At 35.3% G+C, this 24,065-nt stretch overlaps 1 protein-coding gene across 1 annotated transcript in view; it reads left to right on the top strand.

Annotated features, from left to right (window-relative positions):
* Positions 1-1,093: 1,093 nt before the first annotated feature.
* The window catches only part of LOC104676879 (deleted in azoospermia protein 4-like), a 52,003-nt gene continuing 29,031 nt past the window's right edge, over positions 1,094-24,065 (top strand). The window contains exons 1-16 of the mRNA XM_030926339.1: positions 1,094-1,468; positions 7,944-8,090; positions 8,351-8,442; positions 9,000-9,051; positions 9,485-9,548; positions 9,637-9,776; positions 11,152-11,223; positions 11,972-12,022; positions 13,553-13,609; positions 18,824-18,970; positions 19,248-19,339; positions 19,893-19,944; positions 20,376-20,439; positions 20,533-20,672; positions 22,051-22,122; positions 22,865-22,915. Coding sequence (XP_030782199.1) covers positions 1,094-1,468; positions 7,944-8,090; positions 8,351-8,442; positions 9,000-9,051; positions 9,485-9,548; positions 9,637-9,776; positions 11,152-11,223; positions 11,972-12,022; positions 13,553-13,609; positions 18,824-18,970; positions 19,248-19,339; positions 19,893-19,944; positions 20,376-20,439; positions 20,533-20,672; positions 22,051-22,122; positions 22,865-22,915 — 1,668 coding nt within the window. The remainder of the gene's footprint in view (positions 1,469-7,943; positions 8,091-8,350; positions 8,443-8,999; positions 9,052-9,484; positions 9,549-9,636; positions 9,777-11,151; positions 11,224-11,971; positions 12,023-13,552; positions 13,610-18,823; positions 18,971-19,247; positions 19,340-19,892; positions 19,945-20,375; positions 20,440-20,532; positions 20,673-22,050; positions 22,123-22,864; positions 22,916-24,065) is intronic.

The following is a 24,065-nucleotide window of genomic DNA, read 5'->3' as shown; positions in this document are numbered from 1 at the left end:
GCTTGATGCTGCTCTAGGCCCTTGCTCTGACCTTGAGAATGTTTCAGAATTCTCTAGGAAGGCCTAGCATCTTCCTGTAAGGCCTAGATTTTAAAATGTAAAATCCCTGAGCAAAGAGATATTCTTTTATTCTGTTCACACCTGCATCTGCAGTACCTTGTAATCACAGGCACTCAGTAACTATTTCTTGAAAGCACAAACATTCTGAATGTCAAAACTGGCATGTCCTCCCATCCAACCGCTTCTATCTCAAACTTGACAGAAAGTAGTCCAAGCTTCTGGCTCATCGATATCTCCTTCCGTTTTCCACAGGCTTGCTTGTTTATTTCTGTAGGTATTTTAAAAGATGTGGGGGTGAGTGTGAAACTTAACAGTGATTGTGCTAACCCTGTGCATTCCAGAAGCCGACTTGAAACTACAGACTGGACACATTAGATTAGCATTTTTCAAAACCATCCCATATATTTCAGTATGCATACTTATTTCAAGGAAGTTTTGGAGATGATGTGTGCGTGTATCTGTCCCTGTGAGGGCGGTGCCTCCCTGGGACCCCAGGCACCGGCCCTGCACACACGCACTGCGTACCCTGCGTACCGTACACAACCACAGCGAGGGGGACGCCGTCGTCCCCCGCAGGCCCCCACCTAACGCCAGCAGGGGGCGGGGGCGCTGCCACCCATTGGCTGAGGCGGATACCACGCGCCCCGATACCCGATCCTGGAGGCACCTCCCAGAATCCCGCGGTCCACGCCTCAGTGCGCCTGCGTTCCTCAGCCTGGCAGGTTCACCTTTAGAGGCTCTTTAGCTTTGTCGCCTGCCCTTGGTTTAACTTACACCTTCGCCTTTGGTGCCTTTGACCACTCGAAGGCCCGCAGCGGGTTCCAGCGGATTTCACCAGCAGACCCAGAAGTGGTGCGTGAAGCACAGCGTCTGTTCCTCCTTGAGCCTGTGAGGAACTGCTGCCTGCCGCCATCATGGTGAGTTGAGGGAGAAGCCTGAGGGGCAAGGCCTGTGGGGTCTTCACCGGTGGGTGAAACCAGGCTCCGCCTCACTCTCGGTTTTCCCATTTTGGGGACACCCGCCTAGACGCACTATGAGTAGTGGCCCACAGGGTGGGAAGAGGCGGCCTGGCAGTGGTGCGGCCTACAGAGAACAGCAGGCCCAGAAGTGGCGGGACACTGAGCATGGCGTGATAGTGGGCCCCGGAGAAGCACTGCCTCACAGGCCAGTTGCAAGGGCCACAGCCTTGGTGCGGCACCCATTTCCTGCCCTGGGTTCTCTGCTGGCAGCGGTTTTGGGCGCGGGTTCCCCATTCCCACGCGCCCCAACCCCCGCCAACCTCACTTCCTGCTTTCTCCAGGTGGCTCCGCAAGATGGTGGCGGGCCTCCTGAGAGACTTGTCGTCTTGAACTGGGAGGGCCGGAACTTCTTCGGGAGTGGTTCTCTCCTGGTCCTTATACGGGGTGGGGTGCAGTGCGGTGCGGTGGAGTGCGGTGCTTTGCGGTTGGGTTTGTGGGGGCTTTAGCGAGTCATGTGGGGTGTCCTGAAGGCACGTCCAGCTAGCTGGGAAGGCTGGGTGGGACCTACCTCTGGTGGAAGTGGTTCTCTCCTGGTCCTTGTATGGGGTAGGGTGGAGTTTGTGGGGACCTTAGCGAGGCATGTGGGGCGTCCTGCAGGCACGGCCCGGTAGCTGAGGAGTCTGGGCGGGAAGTGCCTCTGGTCCCCTGGTGCCTCCCAGCTGCTGGGTACTTGCTGATGGCGGTTCCCTCCTTGCAGTGGCGACAGGCACAAAATCTCGCCTGATACCATCTTTGCGGCCTGAAGTCGCCTTCAATAGTTGCCGTTGATATTTTTAGAATCTTTAAACTCCAGGCACAATTTTTCCCCTCTAGATAAACCAGGAATCTTTGACAGAATGTCCATGTGGTAGATAATGTTGGCTGTGCATTTCCGTGAGTTTGGTAAATGCCCAGCGTTGGTTGGCAGCCACAGCAGATGCGGCTCTGAATACGCTAACCAACCACTGAGTCACAAACGCGAATTACATGCTGTATGTGTGTGTGTCTGCTTTGATAATTCTGTCTCTTCATTTTTAGAGATAAAAGGAGGAGATTTGTACACAGTTTATATTACCAAGTATAAACATTAAAATAAAAATATATAATTAAGCACCTATTATGTGTAATAAGTGTACTACATGTAGTCATACGAACTGATAGAAATAATCGCTTTGAGTTATAAGTAATAAATATTTACAATAATACTGTTCATTTTTAGAAGTAAAGGGAAGAAATGCTAATAGTTTCATCAATTTTTTTTTGATTATAGAAGTATGTTTACTCATTTGAAAACAATCACACTAAGAAAATAGTAATCCATCTAATCCCTTTCATCAGTTTTTTTCTGATTATAAAAGTAGTATGTTTATTCATTTGAAAACAATCACACTAAGAAAATAGTAGTCGATCTTAATCCCAACGCATATAACCACACTTAATTTTTGATACATGAATGCCTTTCCAGCTTATTTTTATTCATGTATTACAATTGCATATAGATAGGCCAACTTTTAGAAAGGTTACATCATGCTGCTTTAATACTGTTTTACAACTTGCATCTTTCAATTAATGTGGACATTATTCTGAAGATAACTTTAATTTTCAATATATGTTAAAAATTTTGTTATTATTTTACGAAATTACCTTATGATGAATACTTTTCCAGTGTTAAAACTGTCACAGGCTGGGCGCAGTGGCTCACGCCTGTCATCCCAACACTTTGGGAGGACTGAGGCGAGTGGACCACTTGAGGTCAGGAGTTCAAGAACACTGATGAAACCCTATCTCTACTAAAAATACAAAAAATTAGCCAGGCATGGTGGCATGCGCTTGTAATCCCAGCTACTCAGGAGGCTGAGGCAGGAGAATCATTTGAGCCTGAGAAGCAGGTTGCAGTGAACTCAGATAGTGCCACTGCACTCCAGCCTAGGGAATAAAGTGAGACTCAGTCTCAAAAAAAAAAAAAAAAATGCTATGAATATCCTTGTGTAAATATCTTAGCACGCTTGTACTATTTACTCCTTGAGGTGGATTTCTGTCAGTGGCATCGTTGGGTGAAACCGCTTTGCCCTTTTATAACAATATTAAATTATGCTCCACATGAGTATAGTGGTGAGTATCCCCATATATCAAAATATGATACACCTTTTCCAAGGTACTCTTGGTAAAACATGTATCAGTATTTTCCCACTGACAGTGTGTAGAGTGATCTCTGTTCCACACCCTTTCCAGTGGAAGGTATTAAGATTTTTTAAATTGTCAACCTAATAGCTGGAAAATATTACACTATGTTGATGTGCAGTTTTAAAAATCATCAATGAGTTTAATCATGTATCATTAGCTTTTTAATTTCCCTTTTTAATTTTCTTTTTCTTACTGATGCATCAGAACTCTATTACTATTCATCTTTGTCATACATAGTGGCAAAGTATATGTAGTACTAATAAGGAGGTGCCCTGGTACCCTTAACTTACCCCTATTTTCAATGGAGATGGCTCTAGTATTTCACTTTAAGCTTAATGATAGGACAGTATTAGATTGATAGAAAATGAGATTCCTCTCTTTCTATTTTATTTAGGTTTTTAAAAAATTTAAAAATGAATGCTGTATTTTATTAAATACTTTCTCAATGGTGAATTAAAGTAACATGTCCTGAGAATGGAGTATTCTTGCTTTGCCAATAAAAACGATGTTCTTTACTCCTGGAATTTTGCAATTGTGTTGAGGGGAGGGATGGACCATCTTGATTAGGTTTTGTTACTTGTATGCTGTTAGCTTTGTAAAATGCATTAAGAAATACTTTTTTCCTCTTTGAAAATTGAAGAGAAGTGTTTAAATTCCTTGATATCTTCTTTTGTGTTTTGTATTTTTATTTCAGGTTTCTGGTGTGTGTGCACACCTCTCTCTGACACACACACATACACCCAAGATATCTATTTCTTTCCAAGTTGAAAAAACTCCCAGGGAAACTGAGCCAGATGACATTGGGTCTTCTTTTTAAGACTGTTTGGTAAAAATTAAAATTTCTCTATGAGTTTACCATGTCGTTGATTTCCAAATTTATTTGTATAGAGTTTGTGCGTAGCATTCTTTTATGATCTGTGGCCACAACCCATTTTTCAAGTCTCATATATACTTTTGCTGTCTTGCTTTTTCTTGCTTACTTTTGCCAGGATTGTTTATTGCTTGAATTTCAACCTCGCCACCCACCACTCCCCGAGAATGTACTCTTCGATTTACCTCTGATTTTCACGTCATATTTTCTTAAATTTAGCATTCTCTATATTTACTCTTCTTCTTATTGCTGTGAATGTAACTTTGATGGCTGATGAATATAACTTTGATGACTACAAATGATAGGCTTTTTCAAGGTCAGTTTATGTAAATACCAGTTTGCTTACGTGTTCACATAGTAATTGAAGTAGATTATACTGGCAAAGGAGCGGACATCCCAGGAGTTTAAATGATATTTTTTTCCAGCTTTTAACTGTCTTTGTCACTGGATTGTCTACAGTAAAACAAGGAATATATTGTTATAAATAGCAATGAGAGTTGTGTATATGACGGTCTAAAAGCTAACGCCTGCTTACTATTCCAACATTTCTCATTTCAGAATTCACCAACTCACTAGAAGGTGTCATTAAAAAAATTACTTTAATGCAGTTTGTTTTCAGGATGCTATCGATGGTTATGATGTTGCTTACTTGAAAATTAAACTTTTGCTTATCCTAAGCATTCATTTATATTTTGGGCCATAGTTTAAAACTAATCAAAGGCTGTCTATTGATAGTGGATTTTTTATATACTTTACATAATTATGTATGAATACACACACAGTAGGAACTGAAAAATCACTGCCAATCAAACCATGGTAAAAATGGAGTACATTGCTTACTTCAATGTAAGTAAAGCCACCTGCTGCTGGAGGACAAGGACATGATGGTGACTTCCTTAATTTAAAATGTTATGACACTATTAAAGTGATTCAGTGAATTTTGTATGTATGCTTCCAGTTAAGCAGAGACAGCCAGTTTGTAAGATCCAAACTGAAATCAAACTTGTCATAACATCAAATGACTTTTTTCCTCTTTACCAAACTACTGTTGTTTCAAGTATCTGTGTTATTATCGTATAGAGTATGAGAATCAGAAGAGACACAAGACATGTTTTCCAACAATTCGTTTTCAAGCAAGGAAACTTAAACTGAAGTCATGAAAAGATTTACATTACTGACCAATGACAATCAGGTTCTTTCCAAACAATAATTTTCCTCTTCAATTCTTGTGGCACTGTCACAAGGTTTCTTAACCCACACCCTTTTCAAATTTGGGACCAAATAATTTCTTATTGTAGGAGGCTGTCTTTACATTGTAGGATGTGCAGTAGTATCCTGGCCTTCAGCCCATCAGATTCCAGGAATACATCTCAGTTGTAACAGCCCATCTCTAAACATCACTAAATGCTGCTGGGGCTCAAAAATCTTCCTCAGTTGGGAATCAATGCATTTCCCTAACCACTAATAATCTGACATAGTTTTCTGCCAGATCTTACACCTCTGAATTAAAATGTATCCAACACTATGATGCAGAGACAATACCGTAATATAGCTTGTTAATCAAAGAAAAACATATCTGAAGTTCATACGCAAATCAAGGGGGAATTGAAAAGGAGAGAAATAAATTACAGGAGTTTTAGAATTCCTTTTGTTTTGTTTTATTCTGTTTGTGATTTCTGAATGAACTGAGAAGGGATTGGTAAATTGTCTATAAGGAAGGGAAATCTAATCAGGTTCCCAACAGTTCGAGATAATGCAGCTTAATGTTATCTAGAAAAACAATGATATAAAACATTTTTAGAAAGGAAGAACTTTAGATATAGTTTTTAAAATTTTTCTTTCACATCGTTGTCATGAAATAGCCGTATTAAAGGAAAGAATTAGGAGTTAGTTACAAACCGAAAATAGCAAGTATAAGCACAAAAGAATAGAGAAAAGCAATAAACTCAGCTTCAGATGATTTGGGAATTTAGAGATCATCTCTACCAAAGCTGTGTAGAATCAGTAACTTCTAACATCTTATTAACAAAGCAGGAACTCTACTTTCTTATTAACTTCTGTGACATCACTGTGCTTTGCAACAAGACGTATAGTTTCTTTCTCTTGTCTTTTGTTTTCTTTCAAACAGGTATACATGTAGTAGCTTTCTCTTTTGCAGCCTTTTGTACTTACCTTTTGTAGTCAACAGGCACTTCACCAAAGATTTTTAAATTAGCAATGTGCCATAGTTTTGTGGTGTTTCAATTAGTTCTTAATTAAAATTTCTCCAAAATAACAACTAAAATAGTAAAGCCAAAAAGAAACTTGAAAAAAATTTACTAAAAATAAATTCAAATAACAGGACACTAACTTACATTGGCATACCAGTTTTACCACTTTATACATGCAAAGTGAATTCACAGATGTTATCTCATTTCATTCTCAAAGCAGTTTGCCCAGAGATACACAGCTGGCAAGTAAGTGGCTTATAACCACTTACCAGTAAGGGACATAAACCTGGATCTCTTGACTAGATTAATTTTTGTTTCACTATGCTAGATTGTTTCTCCAACATATGAATACTACTTCAGAAAATTTTACATTAACCTTAGAGTTTACTGTGGAAAGAATAAAGACCGTTCTAATCAGAATTGAGAAAATTAATAAGTTACATGTATGCATTTTTTTTTCTTTTATTATACTTTAAGTTCTAGGGTACATGTGCATAATGTGCAGGTTTGTTATATATGTATACTTATGCCATGTTGGTGTGCTGCATCTGAAAATAAAGATGGTACCATATATATCTGTTAGCCCACTTGAAAATTAAAATTACCAATCAGTCTGATTTGGTGTTACTCAGGAAAAAATGTGATTTCAAAAGATGCTTTGAACACCCTACCATGAGGGAAGAGGATTATAACCTGTTTTTTAGAAGGAGCTGTGACATGCGAACAATACTATTTGCATGAGCCATTTCTAAAGTAAAGCAGGTACCCTAATACAGGGAGTGTTAACATTGTGAAAACTCATGTTAATTATGTTGAAAAAGGCAAAGCAAGACAAATTGGTTTAAAACTTTGAGGCTTGTTTTCTTTTTGATGCGGCTTATTTTTTTTTAAGGTTTATCCTTAGTATAATCAGTAAAGTGAAAAGTTTATGAATATAGAACAGGATGATTTTAATAACTTTATATAAATCTGAACTTTCTAGTTTTGGATTTTTTTAAACTAATTTGCATAGTATTTTCACAAATACTAAATAAGTATTCTTTCATAGCATTGTACAAGACTGGGTGATGAGCAACACTGGGTTTAAGAAAGTACTAGGCCGGGCGCGGTGACTCAAGCCTGTAATCCCAGCACTTTGGGAGGCCGAGATGGGCGGATCACGAGGTCAGGAGATCGAGACCATCCTGGCTAATACGGAGAAACCCTGTCTCTACTTAAAAATACAAAAAACTAGCCGGGCGACGAGGCGGGCGCCTGTAGTCCCAGCTACTGGGGAGGCTGAGGCAGGAGAATGGCGTAAACCCGGGAGGCGGAGCTTGCAGTGAGCTGAGATCCGGCCACTGCACTCCAGCCTGGGTGGCAGAGCAAGACTCCGTCTCAAAAAAAAAAAAAAAAAAAAAAAAAAAAAACAGAAAGTACTATATTGTTTGGTTAAAATTCCATACGGATATACTCTGATTAGTTTAGATCCTGAACCTGAACTAAGCTGCAGTGGTGACTAATTTACAATGAAAATACTTTTTCAAAATATCTTACACTTAAAACACAAAAATTATATCTCACATTATGTATGGGTTTTGCCTGTATATCTAATTATGATGTCTACTTTCCAAATTACAGCCTGCTGCAAATCCTGCGACTCCAAACTCAACCATCTCCAGAGAAACCAGCACCCAGTCTTCATCTGCTGCAGCTAGCCAAGGCTATGTTGTACCAGAAGGCAGAATCATGCCAAACACTGTTTTTGTTGGTGGAATTGATGACAAGGTATTGTATTCATACCTCATTTTTGCCTTAAAGTACATTATGAGCAATGTGATTTGGGCCCTGTTACAAACGTAATTTTTCTTTTTTTTGTACTTCATGGAGGTTTAGAAATAGGTACTAAAAGTATCTTTGACAAAGAGCTACCGGTCATTTAGGTAAAACTGAGGGAGAAATTTTCACCTCGTTGTAGTGATATTGTAGTAAAATTGAAATTTTTGAATGCTGAATTTTTACCCTGAAAGTTCAATTCTTTTCTCTAGATGGCTGAAGCTGAGATTAAAAGCTTCTTTGGTAGATATGGTTCAGTGAAAGAAGTGAAGATAATCACGGATCAAACTGGTGTCTCCAAAGGGTGAGTAATTTTATCAAAAATATCTGAATTCTAGTCACCTGTAGAGTATCAAAGAAGACTTCAAAAGTGATACTCTGACACATGTTTAAATGAAATTTTTTGCTGTGTTAGTTTCTTTCATGCAGGGGATAAAAGGTTATTGCCAGCTCTTCTATTTAATCATTTTTCTAATGTTTATTTTTAAATGTCTCCAATTCCTATTTCATACAAATGAGTTATCAGTTTTCTCAAATAATTGTTTTCTTCATACACTGCACAATATCTTAAATTTTAACCATCTTGTCTTCTTAGATAGTAAGTTAATTTCAGGTTCACAGAACGAATTCTTTGTTAATCAATAAAGTTTTCACACTGTCCTAATCTTAGCACATTTTGACAGTTCCGATTACGAAAAAGAGGTATATTTGTAGAGGATCTGTAATGTACATCTTAACAAGTAGTTATCATGGTATATTATTTATCTTTTGTCATGATCACTTCTGTATATAGAATAGCAGAAGTTCTGAACCGTGTACTGCCTGATGGTGATTTTATGCTTCATTTATCTGCCTTTATAGCTATGGATTTGTTTCATTTTTTAATGACGTGGATGTCCAGAAGATAGTAGAAGTAAGTAATCTAATAGAAAAATCTATTATTTATTTTATTGATATAACATTTACTGTTAGTGATACACTAAGTCTTGTGTAAAATTTGGAGAAAGATACACTTTCTGTTCAAAATCCAAACTTAGAGTAACCACATAATTTGTTAGATCCTGTTTATTTTTGACTGGACGCCTAGGTTCATGAACTACAGGCAGGAAGAGTTGTAGAAAGGGTGATGAAAAGTTTTTGATCACCATTCACTTGATGCCTCTTGACACTGATTAGAGTAGTAAGGGTAAGTAAGGTAACTTCATGATGACAAATTTTAATTTGGTGTGTAGTTATCACTGATCTTCTATAATAGTAGAAACTTCAGAAGACTGTATGTGTTCACCCAAGTCTTGGAAGTCAAGACTTGAAAATTGAGTCTAGTTTTGTTACCGTTTTATTTTCAGTCACAGGTCCATATCCAGGGTAAAAAACTGAAGCTGGGCCCTGCAATCAGAAAACAAAATTTATGTGAGTAGGAAAAGACATTGTTCTTTTTGACACGTGTAGATTTTCAAATAACTAAAAATAGGCTTTTTCCTTTTTGCTTTTTAAAAAGGTGCTTATCATGTGCAGCCACGTCGTTTGGTATTTAATCCTCCTCCTCCACCACAGTTTTGGAATGTCTGGAGTAATCCAAATGCTGAAATGTATCTTCAGCCCCGCGTCACACTGAATCCTATAACTCAGTACGTTCAGGTAAGAACTGCTTACGTTCCTATTGTCTTATTTTAGTCATCATTTTTTCTGTGCAATTGTATCTATACTTCCCGTAGTAGGTGGCAGTAGAATCCCTGTTTGAATACCTTGAGTGATGGGAAATTTATTATTTCTGTTAGAAATTTCTTCTTCTTAGTGTTTGTTATATGAGCTAAAAATCTTCTACATACTTTGTCATTAGAAATGACCTCTGTAGACACATGAACAAATCTCTTCTTATCTCTTCCTTTTTCACCCCACGTAACTGATTCCTAAAGTATTTGGAAGCAGCTCTCCTCATGTACCTGCCTAGTTTATTTTTCTGTAAGGTTAGGAATTCATCTAGGTATTCTTTACTTGAGATGATTTCCAAATGCCTCCTCATATAAATTGCTGACTTCTGGGTATATTCTGGTTCTGGAATGGGTAGATTTCTGATCTGTATTACTGTTTTCTATAAATCCCATGAATTTCTGGCATCTAATTTCTCTCATCCTGGTTATTTTGATATTTAAAGTAGGATTTAACATGCTCTATCACTTACTGTTGATAAATAATGTTTATTTTCTTCTTGGTTCATTTTATTTATGTGTTAGTGAAAAGACATTTTCTTTGATGGAAAATTGAAGTAAGAAAATAGTAGTGAAATAGTTCTTCAGTATCTCTCATTTGTTAGCATTTTCCGTGTACTTGAAACATGTAGGGACTTCTTCTTTTTCCTTCTCTGAACAATGTCTAGGAAAAAAGCCCAACTTGTTTGTATCATTTACTGTGAACCGTTGCTGAATCTGAGTGTATTCTTTTGTGCTGCTACCTGTATGTATTTAATTAGTATTTATTGAAACAGCAGATATTAGTGTCTCTTTTCCAGTTGTGGATTATATACTGCCCTTAGTTTTTTGAAATAAAGTACAGAGAAAGCCATAACATCTGTAGAAGAACTACAGTATTACCCTGTAATATTGTCAGATACAAAACAATCTAGAAGTATTTAGCCACGAAAATAATAAATGTATTAATTTAACTTACGCTGAAATCTGTCTTAGTAGAGCCTTATTACCAGTATAAGAAATAACTGCTGGTTGGGCGTAAGTACACAGTATAAGTAAGGTAAACTTTGAATGGTGAAGTAGTCAGTTCTTTTGTCATTTGTCTCTTCCCCCTCCCCACCCACAGCATAGCACTTGACACAGAATATTTCTTTCTTCCTAAAGTCAGTCATTCATTTAGAATTCTGCATTGTTGTATATAGAAAAATAATTAGTATTTTAAAGTTTTTCATTTTTTTGTTATATTGGGAATGATACTTCTTTCTTATTTTTTAAAAAAATGTTTTACCATAGTTAATCATTCTTTCTGTAAACTTTATTTTCAGCCATATCCTTCTTATCCAAATTCACCAGGTCACGGCATCATTGGATATCAGTTGCCGGTGTATAATTATCAGGTATTTGAAGAGGGAGTAACATGATTTACTTTCGTATATTATTGAGGGTTTTAACTTGTTTATACAAATTGCCTGAATAGTCAGTCATTTTAAACTAGTGAAATGTAGCTTAAATTGAAGAAAATACTTAGAATTGATCAGAATGAAGACCTCTGTATTATTTTGAAGTAATGGAATAACATTTTGACAGGAATACAGTTAGCAGGAACTTTTCTGTAAAGCAGATTTTTGAGATTTGGTGTCTCCCTCTATATTGCAGCATGTATTTTTTTTTTTTTATCTTTGCTATTAAAGAGTTGAAACATCCAGACTGACTTCCATAATTTTGTAGAGATGTAGAGTGAAATAAAATTATTACCCAAATCTTAGATCACAGAATTGCAATTGGATTTTGATTTTAGCTTGCTGCTTCATGATGTTAGTTCTCTGGGTCTCTTTTCCTAGATATGACTATATCTATGACCCATTCTCATATCAATCATAATAAATTCAAAGAGCTAGTATCTTTGAGAGTTCCACAATGCTGTCTCTAGAAAATTTGGAAAACAGTTGAGGCTTTATATGTAGAAGTAACAACAAGAACTGCAGGACTTAGTAACCTAAAGTACTGCTTTTTTCTATTCTGTTCCTTTTATTATAATAGCAAAGGAGCCAGCATGATAGGTACTTCAATATTGTGTATCTGATGTGTTTTTGAAAATGTCTAGGAGTATTTGAATAATTTTGGTTTCCATTTTGTTTTTTCAATATGCCACCACAGTGGCCTATTGGGGAGCCAAGGAGTTATGCTGTACCTCTGGTAAAGTCAATTAGCCAAACATGTACTCCCCGTTCTTTCCTGATTTTTTTCTGTGTCATATATGCCTATAAATATTTTTAAATTGTTCTTTATATTGATGTGTTATGTTTTGTTACTTTCTTTTTAATGCAATTATAAACTCTGGGAGCAATAGTGCCTTTTTCTCTCTCAGATTTTGTGTGCCTAAGCAATGGTTGGTCCACATAATGATCAATGTTCAGTTACTTGTTGATAGACTGTATAATCCCAGAAAGGTAGTATTAATGTGGCTTTAGAATGAGCATGTATCTGCCTGGAATCTACCTTTGGCTTTACCGTCCTTAAAAAAAAATATTGAAGAGAAACAGAAATGTTTTGCTGTTAATTACTCTTAAATAAGTGTAGGAACAAAAAAGAGTATTATTTCTTAAACACCCAAACTGCTTTCCCCCAATATAATGAGTTCATGAAAATGTTTGATAGCAACTGTCTATATGTGTCTGCCTAGTTTATTCTTCTCTAAGGTTAGCAATTCATCCAGCTATTCCTTACTTGGAATGATTTCCAGATGCCTCCTCATATAGATTGCTAGCTTATGGATATATTCTGGTTCTGAATTGGGTAGATTTCTGATGTGTTTACTGTATCTGTAAATCCCGTGAGTTTCTGGCATCTAATGTCTCTCCTCCTGGTTACTTCGATATTTGAAGTAGGATTTGACGTACTCTTATCACTTACTGGTGATAAGTAACATTTATTTTCTTTTTAGTTTGTTTCAATTTTGTCTTAGTTTAAAAGACATTTTCTTTGATGGAAAATAAAGTAACAATATAGTATTGAAGTAGTTCTTCAGTGTCTCTCATTTGTTCACATTTTCCATGCATTTGAAACATGTAGGGTATACCTCTGCTGCTTTTTCGTTATGTGAACAAAGGCTAGAAAACAAGTCCTACTTGTTTCTAACATTTACTTTGAGCCATAACTGAATCTGGTTGTATTCATGTATGATGCTACCTATATGTTTTCAACCTGTAAGTATTTACTGAAACATAGGAGACATTATACTGTCTCTTTTCCAGTTGTGGATTATATACTGTGCTTAGTTTTTCAAAATGAAGTACAGCAAAAACCCTAACTAATATTGGCAAATACTAAACACTTCATAATAGTTAACATAGAAATAGCAAACGTATTAATTTAACTTACATTCAAACCTGTTTGCATTCAAACCTGTCTTACTAGAGCCCTATCACCAGTGTAAGAAATAACATCGGGGTGGGCATAAGTATACAGTATAGATAAAGTAAACTTATCTAGTGAAATAGTCACTTATTTTGTCATTTGTCTGTTCCCCCTCCCCACCCAAAGTGTAGCACTTAACAGAATATTTATTTCTTGGTAAAATCAGTCATTCATTTAGAATGCTGCAATGCTATATATAGAAAAATAATGAATGTTTTAAAGTTTTTCATATTTTTAATATTTGGAATATTTCTAATTAAAAAATGTTTCTCTGTATTCATTTATTCTTACTGTAATCTTTATTTTCAGGCATATCCTACTTATCCAGATTCACCAGGACAAGTCATCACTGGATATCATTTACCTGTATATAATTATCAGGTAATTTAAGAGGGAGTAAAATGATTTACTTTCAGATATTATTGATGCCTTTGTTTATACAAATTGCTTTAATAGTTTATCATTTTAAACTAGTGAAATGTACCTAAAATTTAAGAAAAACCTTAGAATGTGTCTAGAATGAAGAACTCTGTATTATTTAGAAGTAATTGAGTAATATTTTGAAAGGATTGTACTTTGCAATAACTTTACTGTAGAACAGTTTTTTGAGATTTGGTGTCCCCTTCTGTATTGTAGCATATTTCGTTTTCATATTTACTGCCAAATAGCTGAAACATCCAGACTGATTTTTATCAATTTTTTAGAGAGACAGAGTGAAATAAAATTATTACTCAATTTTTAGAGCACAGAATTCAAATTATATATATATTTTTTAGCTGACTGCTTCACGATAGTAGTTCTCTGGGTCTCCTTTCATAGATATGACTGTATGTATGACCCATGATCATATCTATAGTAATAAGTTCAAAGAACTAATATGTTTGAGATTTCCACAATACCAACCCCAGAAAATTGGGGAAAAGTTGAGGTTTTAGGTATAGAAGTAACAACAAGAACGTCAGAGATTAGAAACCTAAAGTACTTTTTTTTCCGTTCTGTTTCTTTTATTGTAATAACAAAGGAACTAGCATATAAGTACTTCAATATTGTGTATCTCATGTGTGTTTGAAAATGTGAAGGAATGTTTGAATGATTTTTGTTTCCTGTCTCTACTAATAATACAAAATAAATTAGCCAGGCGTGTTGGCGCACACTTGTAATCCCAACTACTTGGAAGGCTGAGGCAGCAGAATCACTTGATCCTGGAAAGCAGATTGCCTTGAACTGTGATCATGTCACTGCACTCCAGCCTAGGCAACAAAGGGAGACTCAGTCTAAAAAAAAATAATAATAATGCTATGAATATTTTTGTGTAAATATCTTGGCATGCTTGTACTATTAATTTCTTGAGATTAATTACTGTAAGTGTAATTGCTGGGTGAAAGCACTTTGCACCTTTTATAACAATTTTTTAAACCAATTCTCCTAATTAGTATAGTGGTGAGTATCCCCGCCTATCAAATTATGATAAACCTTTTCCAAGGTACTCTTGGTAAATCATGTATTAGTATTTTTCTCACTGATGGTGTGTAGAGTGCTTTCTTTTCCACACCCATGCTAAGGAAAGTTACTAGGATTTTTAAAATTGTCAACGTAATAGCTGAAAAATATTACATTATGTTGATCTGTGCTTTTTTAAGTCATCCATGAAGCTGATCATTGATCGTTAGCTTTTTAAATTTCCTTTTAAATTTTATTTTTCTTATTGATTCATAAAAACTTTGTATTAATATTCAGTTTTGTCATACATAGTGGAAAAAATATTCAGTAATAATAAGGAGGTTCCCTGGGACCCTTCCCTTATTCCTGATTTCAAAGGAGTTGACTCTAGTATTTCACTTGTAAGTTTGATGATAGAGTAGAATTAGATTGATGGAAAATAAGAGTCCTCTATTTCTGTTTTACTTTGGTTTTTAAAAAATTTAAAAATGAATGGTGTATTTTATCAAATGCTTTTACAATGATGAATTAAAGTAACGTATCCTGTGAGTGGAGTATTCTTGCATTCCCAGTATAAACTTAAAACTCTATATATTGCTGGAATTTTGTGTTTGTGTTGAGGGCAGGGATGGGTCATCTGGATGAGGCTTTGTTACTTAACATGCTTTTAACTTTGTAAAATACATTGAAAAATACTGTTTTCCTGTTTGAAAATGGAGTTTGCGCATAGCTTTCTTTTATTATTTGTGGCCACAACGCATTTTTCAGGTCTCATATACTTCTGCTTTCTTGCATTTTCTTCCTTAGTTTTGCTAGGATTATTTATTGCTTGAATTTGATCCTCCCTACCCACAACTTCCCTAGAATCTGCTCTTGGATTTACTTGAAGTTTTGATTCAGATTTTCATGTCCTATTTTCTTAATTTTAATATTCTCTTTATTTGCTCTTCTTCCTATTGCTGTGAATGTAACTTTGATGACTACAAATGATAGGCTCTTTCCTGGTCAGTTTATATAAATACTAATTTGCTTACATGTTCACGTAGTAATTGAAATAGGTAATACTGGCAAAGAAGCTGACATCCCAGGAGTTTAAATAATGATAAATTATTCCAGCTTTTAGCTGTCCTTGTCACTTGGTTGTCCACATATAACAGGGAATGTATTTGCTATAAATAGCAATGAGAGTTGTGTATGTGATGGTCTTGACGCTCACCCCTGTTTACTGTTCCAACATTTCTCATTTCAAAATTCACCAACTCACTTAAAAGTATGATTAAGAAAATTACTTCTTTAATGCAGTTTGTTTTCAGGATGCTATTGATGGTTATGATGGTACTTACTTTAAAATTAACTTTTGCTTATCCTAAGCATTCATTGATATTTTTGTCCATAGTTTAAAACTAATCACAGGTTATCTATTGATTGTGGATTTTTATATGTACATTATATAATTATGTATAACTACACACACAGTAGGAATTGAGCAATCACTGCTAATCAAGGCATGTTAAGTATGAAATACATTGCTTACTTCAATGTAAGTAAAGCCACCTCCTGGCTGAGGACAAGGACATCATGATGACTTCCTTAATTTAAAATGTTATGACACTATTAAAGTGATTCAGTGAATTTATATGTATGATTCCAGTTAAGCAGAGACAGCCAGTTTGTAAGATCCAAGCTAAAGTCCAACTTCTCATAATATCAAATGCCTTTTTTATTCTTTACCAAACTACCATTGTTTCAGGTATCCGTTTTACTATTGTATAGAGTATGAGAATCAGAAGAGACATCAGAGATCTTTTCCAACCATTTGTTTTCAAGCACAGAATCTGAATCTGAAGTCACGAAAAGATATACTTTACTGACCGATGAAAATCAGGTTCTTCCCAAACAATAATTTTCCTCTTCAATTCTTCTGGCACTGTCATGAGGTTTCTTAACCCACACCCTTTTCACATTTGAGACCAAATAATTCCTTATTGTAGGAGGCTGTCTTTACATTGTAGAATGTGCAATAGTATCCCTAGCCTTAAGCCCATCAGATTCCAGGAATACATCTCAGTTGTAACAGCCCATCTCTAAACATCACTAAATGCTGCTGGGGCTCAAAATTCTTCCCCAGTTGCGAATCAATGCATTTCCCTAACCACTAATAATCTGACATAGTTTTCTGCCAGATCTTACACCTCTAAATTAAAATACATCAAAAAACATGCAAAGTTCATCCAGAAATCAAGGGGGAATTGAAAAGGAGAAAAAGAAGCTACAGGAGTTTCAGAATTCCTTTTGTTTTTTTTTTATTCTGTTTGTGATTTTTGAATGAACTGAGAAGGGATTGGTAAATTGTCTATAGGGAAGGGAAATCTAATCAGGTTCCCAATAGTTCAAGATAATGCAGCTTAATGTCATCTAGAAAAACAACGATGTAAAACATTTTTAGAAAGGAAGAACTTCAGATACAGTTTTTAAGATTTTTCTTTCACATCGTTGTCATGAAATAGCCGTATTAAAGGAAAGAATTAGGAGTTAGTTACAAACCCAAAATAGCAAGTATAAGCACAAAAGAATAGAGAAAAGCAATAAACTCAGCTTCAGATGATTTGAGAATTTAGAGATCATCTCTACCAAAGCTGTGTAGAATCAGTAACTTCTAACATCTTATTAACAAAGCAGGAACTCTACTTTCTTAATAACTTCTGTGACATCATTGTGCTTTGCAACAAGACGTATAGTTTCTTTCTCTTGTCTTTTGTTTTCTTTCAAACAGGTATATATGTAGTAGCTTTCTCTTTTGCAGCTTTTTGTACTTGCCTTTTGTAGTCAACAGGCACTTCACCACAGATTTTTAAATTAACGATGTGTAATATTTTCTTGGTGTTTCAGTTTTTAATTAAAATTTCTCCAAAATAACTCAGCTGAAATAGTAAAGCCAAAAAGAAACTTGAAAAAAATCTACTGAAAATAAAATCAAATAACAGGACACTAACTTACATAGGCATACTACTTTTACCACTTTATACATACAAAATGAATTCACAGATGTTACCACATTTCGTTCTCAAAGCAATTTGCCCAGAGATACACAGCTGGCAAGTAAGTGGCTTATAACCACTTACCGGTAAGGGACATAAACCTGGATCTCCTGACTAGATTAATTTTTGTTTTACTATGCTAGATTGTTTCTCCATGCTAGATTGTTTCTCTAACACACATAGACACACACACACACATATGTGTGTGTGTGTATGTGTGTGTGTGTGTACATATATATATATGTTTTCCATTAACCCTAGAGTCTACTGTGGAAGGAATAAAGACAGTTCTGATCAGAAAATTAGTGAGTTATATGTATATGATTTTTTATCTGAAAATAAAGATGGTATCATTTGTATCTATCAGCCCACTGTGAAAATTAGAATTGTCAGTTGGACTGATGTGGTGTTACCCAGGAGAAAAATGTTATTTCAAAAGAAGCTTTGAACACCCTAGCATGAGGGAAGAGGATTATAACCCGTTTTTTAGAAGGAGCTGTGACATGTGAGCAATACTGTTTGCATGAGCCATTTCTAAAGTGATGCAGGCATAGTAATACAGGGAGTGTTAACACTGTAAAAACTCATGTTAATTTTGTTGAAAAAGGCAAAGCGAGACAAATTGGTTTAAAACTTTGAGGCTTAATTTCTTTTTGGTGCGGCTTTTTTTTTTTTTTTTTTTTTTTTTTTTTTTAAGTTTTATCCGTAGTATTCTCAGTAAAGTGTAAAATTTATGAGTATAGAACAGGATGATTTTATTAACTTTAATTTATATAAATCTGAACTTTCTGGGTTTGGATTTTTTTAAACTAATTCGCATGGTATTTTCACAAATACTAAAGTATTCTTTCGCAGCATTGTACAAGACTCAGTGATGAGCAACACTCGGTTAAGAAAGTAAAATACCCTTTGGTTAAAGTTCCATGCCATGTACTCTGATTAGTTTAAATCCTGAACCTGAACTAAGCTGCTGTGCTGACTCATTTACAATGAAAATAATTTATATAAAATATTTTATACTTAAAACACAGACATTATATTTCACATTATGTATAGGTTTTGCCTGTTTATCTAATTATGATGTCTACTTTCCAAATTACAGTCTGCTGCAAATCCTGTGACTCCAAACACGGTCATCTCCAGAGAGACCAACACCCAGTCTTCATCAGCTGCAACTAGCCAAGGCTGTGTTTTACCAGAAGGCAGAATCATGCCAAACACTGTTTTTGTTGGTGGAATTGATGATAGGGTATTGTATTCATAACTCATTTTTGCCTTAAAATACATAATGAACAATGGGACTTGGGCCCTGTTACAAACTCAATGTCTTTTTTTTTTGTACTTCATGGAAGTTTAGAATTGGTTTTACTTTTGACCCATTAGTACTAAAAATACCTTTGACAGAGCTACTGGTCATTTAGGTAAAAATGGGGAAGAAATTTTTACCTCATTATAGTAAAATTGTAGTAAAATTGAAATTTTTGAGTGCTGAATTTTTACTCTTGAAATTCAATTCTTTTCCATAGATGGATGAAACTGAGATTAAAAGCTTCTTTGGTAGATATGGTTCAGTGAAAGAAGTGAAGATAATCACGGATCAAACTGGTGTCTCCAAAGGGTGAGTAATTTTATCAAAAATATCTGAATTCTAGTCACCTGTAGAGTATCAAAGAAGACTTCAAAAGTGATACTCTGACACGTTTAAATGAAATTTTTTGCTGTGTTAGTTTCTTTCATGCAGGGGATAAAAGGTTATTGCCAGCTCTTCTATTTAATCGTTTTTCTAATGTTTATTTTTAAATGTCTCCAATTCCTATTTCATACAAATGAGTTATCAGTTTTCTCAAATAATTGTTTTCTTCATACACTGCACAATATCTTAAATTTTAACCATCTTGTCTTAGATAGTAAGTTAATTTCAGGTTCACAGATACGAATTCTTTGTTAATCAATAAAGTTTTCACACTGTCCTAATCTTAGCACATTTTGACAGTTCCGATTACGAAAAAGAGATGTATTTGTAGAGGATCTGTCATGTACGTCTTAACAAGTAGTTATCATGGTATATTATTTATCTTTTGTCATGATCACTTCTGTATCTAGAATAGCAGAAGTTCTGAACCGTGTACTGCCTGATGGTGATTTTATACCTCATTTATCTGCCTTTATAGCTATGGATTTGTTTCATTTTTTAATGACGTGAATGTCCAGAAGATAGTAGAAGTAAGTAATCTAATAGAAAAATCTATTATTTATTTTATTGATATAACATTTACTGTTAGTGATATACTAAGTCTTGTGTAAAATTTGGAGAAAGATACACTTTCTGTTCAAAATCCAAACTTAGAGTAACCACATAATTTGTTAGATCCTGTTTATTTTTGACTGTACGCCTAGGTTCATGAACTACAGGCAGGAAGAGTTGTAGAAAGGGTGATAAAAAGTTTTTGATCACCTTTCACTTGATGCCTCTTGACACTGATTAGAGTAGTAAGGGTAAGTAAGGTAGCTTCATGGTGACAAATTTTAATTTGGTGTGTAGTTATCACTGATCTTCTATAATAATAGAAACTTCAGAAGACTGTGTATTTACCCAAGACTTGGAAGTCAAGACTTGAAAATTGAGTCTAGTTTTGTTACTGTTTTATTTTCAGTCACAGGTCCATATCCAGGGTAAAAAACTGAAGCTGGGCCCTGCAATCAGAAAACAAAATTTACGTGAGTAGGAAAAGACAAGACATTGTTCTTTTTGACACGTGTAGATTTTCAAATAACTAAAAATAGGCTTTTTCCTTTTTGCTTTTTAAAAAGGTGCTTATCATGTGCAGCCACGTCGTTTGGTATTTAATCCTCCTCCTCCACCACAGTTTCGGAATGTCTGGAGTAACCCAAATGCTGAAACATATCGTCAGCCCCGAGTAACGCTGAATCCTATAACTCAGTACGTTCAGGTAAGAACTGCTTACGTTCCTATTGTCTTATTTTAGTCATCATTTTTTCTGTGCAATTGTATCTATACTTCCCGTAGTAGGTGGCAATAGAATCCCTGTTTGAATACCTTGAGTGATGGGAAATTTATTATTTCTGTTAGAAATTTCTTCTTCTTAGTATTTGTTATATGTGCTAAAAATCTTCTACATACTTTGTAAGTCTTTCCATTAGAAATGACCACTGTAGACACATGAACAAATATCTTCTTATCTCTTCCTATTCACCCTACGTAAATATTTCCTAAAGTATTTGGAAGCAGCTCTCCTTATGTGCCTGCCTAGTTTATTTTCCTGTAAGGTTAGGAATTCATCTAGGTATTCTTTACTAGAGATGATTTCCAGATGCCTCCTCATATAAATTGCTGACTTCTGGGTATATTCTGGTTCTGGAATGGGTAGATTTCTGATCTGTATTACTGTTGTCTGTAAATCCGGTGAATTTCTGATGTCTAATTTCTCTCACCCTGGTTACTTTGATGTTTAAAGTAGGATTTGACATACTCTATCACTTACTGTTGATAAATAGTTTATTTTCTTCTTAGCTTATTTTATTTATGTGTTAGTTTAAAACATATTTTCTCTGATGCAAAATAAAGTAAGAAAATAGTAGTGAAGTATTTCTTCAGTGTCTCTCATTTGTTAACATTTTCCATGTACTTGAAACATGTATGGTGTACCTCTTCTTTTTCCTTCTCTGAACAAGGGCTAGAAAAAAGCCCTACTTGTTTCTAACGTTTACGGTGAGCCATTACTGAATCTAGGTGTATTCTTGCATGCTGCTACCCATATATTTTCAATCAGAAAGTATTTAGTGAAACATAGAAGATGTTATAGTGTCTCTTTTCCAGTTGTGGACTATATACTGCCCTTAGTTTTTTGAAACAAAGTACAGAGAAGGCCATAACATCTGTAAAACAACTATAGTATTACCCTGTAATATTATCGAATACAAAACAATCTAGAAGTATTTTGACAAAAAAATAGTAAATGTGTTAATTTAACCTACATTGAAATCTACCTTAATAGAGCCTTATCACCAGTTTGAGAACTTCTGGGTGGGCAGAGGTACACAGTAGGAATAAGATAAACTTTGCCTGGTGTAATAGGCACTTCTTATGTCATTTGTTCTCCCTCTCCTCCCAAAGGGTAGCTATTGAGAGGGAATGTTTCTTTCTTATTAAAGACAGCCATTCATTTAGAATTCTTCATAGTTTATACAGAAAAAGAATTAATATTTTAAAGTTTTTCATATTTTTGTTATATTGGGAATGATATTTCTTTCTAATTAAAAGAATATTTTACCATATTCATTCATTCTTTCTGTGAAATTTATTTTCAGGCATATCCTGCTTATCCAAATTCACCATGTCAGGTCATCACTGGATATCGGGTTCCTGTATATTATTATCAGGTAATTGAAGAGGGAGTAAAATGTTTTACTTTCCAATACTATGTAGGCTTTTAACTTGTTCATACAAATTGCCTGAATATTTTGTCATTTTAAACTAGTGAAATGTACATAAATTTAAGAAAACACTTAGAATTGGTCTAGAATGAAGACTTCTGTATTTTGAAGCAATGGAATAAATTATGACAGGAATATATGAAGCAATATCATTTCTGTAGTACAGTTTTCGGAGATTTGGTGTCCGCTTATATATTCAACATGTATTTATTTTTTCATCCTTGCCGTCAAAGAGCTGAAACATCCAGAGTGACTTCCATGGATTTTGTGGAGATACAGAGTGAAGTAAAGTTATTACCCAATTCTTAGACCACAGAATTCCAATTATATTTTTATTTTACCTTGCTGCTTCGTGATAGTAGTTCTCTGGGTCTCTTTCCATAGATGTGACAATATCTATGACCCATTACCATATCTATCGTAATAAATTCAAAGAACTAGTATCTTTGAGGTTTCCACAAAGACATCTACAGAAAATTTGGGTAAAGGGTGAGGTATTATATGTAGAAATAACAACAGAAACTTCAGGGATTGGAAACCTAAAGTACTTCTGTTTTCTATTGTGGTTCTTTTATTATAATAACAATGGAGCCAGCATGATAAGTACCTCAATATTGTGTATCTCATGTGTATTTGAAAATGTATAGGAATATTTGAATAATTTCGGTTTCCTTTTTGTTTTTTCAAGATACCACCGCAGTGGCCTGTTGGGGAGCCCAGGAGTTACGCTGTACCTCTGGTAAAGTGAATGAGCCAAAAAGATACTCCCTGTTCTTTCTTGATTTTTTTCCGCATCATATATGCCCTACATATGTTTTTAAATCTTTAGGTGGACAGATCACAAGGTCAGGAGATTGAGACCTTCCTGGCTAACATGGTGAAATGCCATCGCTTCTAAAAATACAAACGCTAATTTAGCTGGGCGTTGTGGTGGGCGTCTGTAGTTCCAGCTACTTGGGAGGCTGAGGTGGAAGAATGGTGTGAACACAGGAGGCACAGCGTACAGTGAGCCAAGATGGCATGACTGCACTCCAGTCTGGCTGAAACAGTGAGATTCGGTCTCAAAAAAAAAAAAAAAAAAAAAAAAATCCTTCTTTATATTAATGTGTTTTGTTTTTTTTTTTTTTCTTTGTTTTTAACTCAATTATAGTCTCCCATGAGAGAAACAGTGCCTTTTTCTCTCTCTGGCTTTTGGGTGCTTCAGCAATGGCTGGTCCACATAATGATCAGTGTTGAGTTACTTGCTGAAAGACTATATAATCCAGGAAAGGTGGTATTAATGTGGCTTCAGAAAGAGCATGTATCTGCCTGGAATCTGCCTCTGACATTACCAGCCATAAAAAACCATTAATTGTTAAAGAGACACAGGTATGTTTTGTTGCTAATGACTCTTAAAAAAGAATAGGAACAAAAAAAGGTACTACTTCTCATATATCTGAACTGCTTTGCCCCTGAGTAGCTAGTTCCAAGAATATTTTAAAGCAGTTGTCCTTCTGTGTCTGCCTAGTTTTATTCTTCTCTGAGGTTAACAATTCACCTAGCTATTCTATACTTTAGATGATTTCCAGATGCCTCCTCATATAGATTGCTGAACTCTGGATATATTGTGGTTCTGGAGTGGGTAGATTTCCGATGTGTTTGCTATATCTATCAATTCCAGGAGTTTCTGGCATCTGATTTCTCTCATCTTGGCTACATTGATATTTAAAGAAGGATTTGACATACTCTATCACTTACTGGTGACAAATAACATTATTTTCATCTTAGTTGATTTTACTTATGTCTTAGTTTAAAATACATTTTCTTTGATGGAAAATAAGTAACAAAATAGTAGTGAAATAGTTCCTCAGTGTCTCATTTGTTGACATTTTCCATGTACTTGAATAATG

Source organism: Rhinopithecus roxellana, chromosome 22 (genome assembly GCF_007565055.1).
Source record: "Rhinopithecus roxellana isolate Shanxi Qingling chromosome 22, ASM756505v1, whole genome shotgun sequence".
Taxonomy (NCBI): domain Eukaryota; kingdom Metazoa; phylum Chordata; class Mammalia; order Primates; family Cercopithecidae; genus Rhinopithecus; species Rhinopithecus roxellana.
Note: the sequence above shows the minus strand (reverse complement) of the source record. Positions and strands in the feature narration are given on the sequence as shown.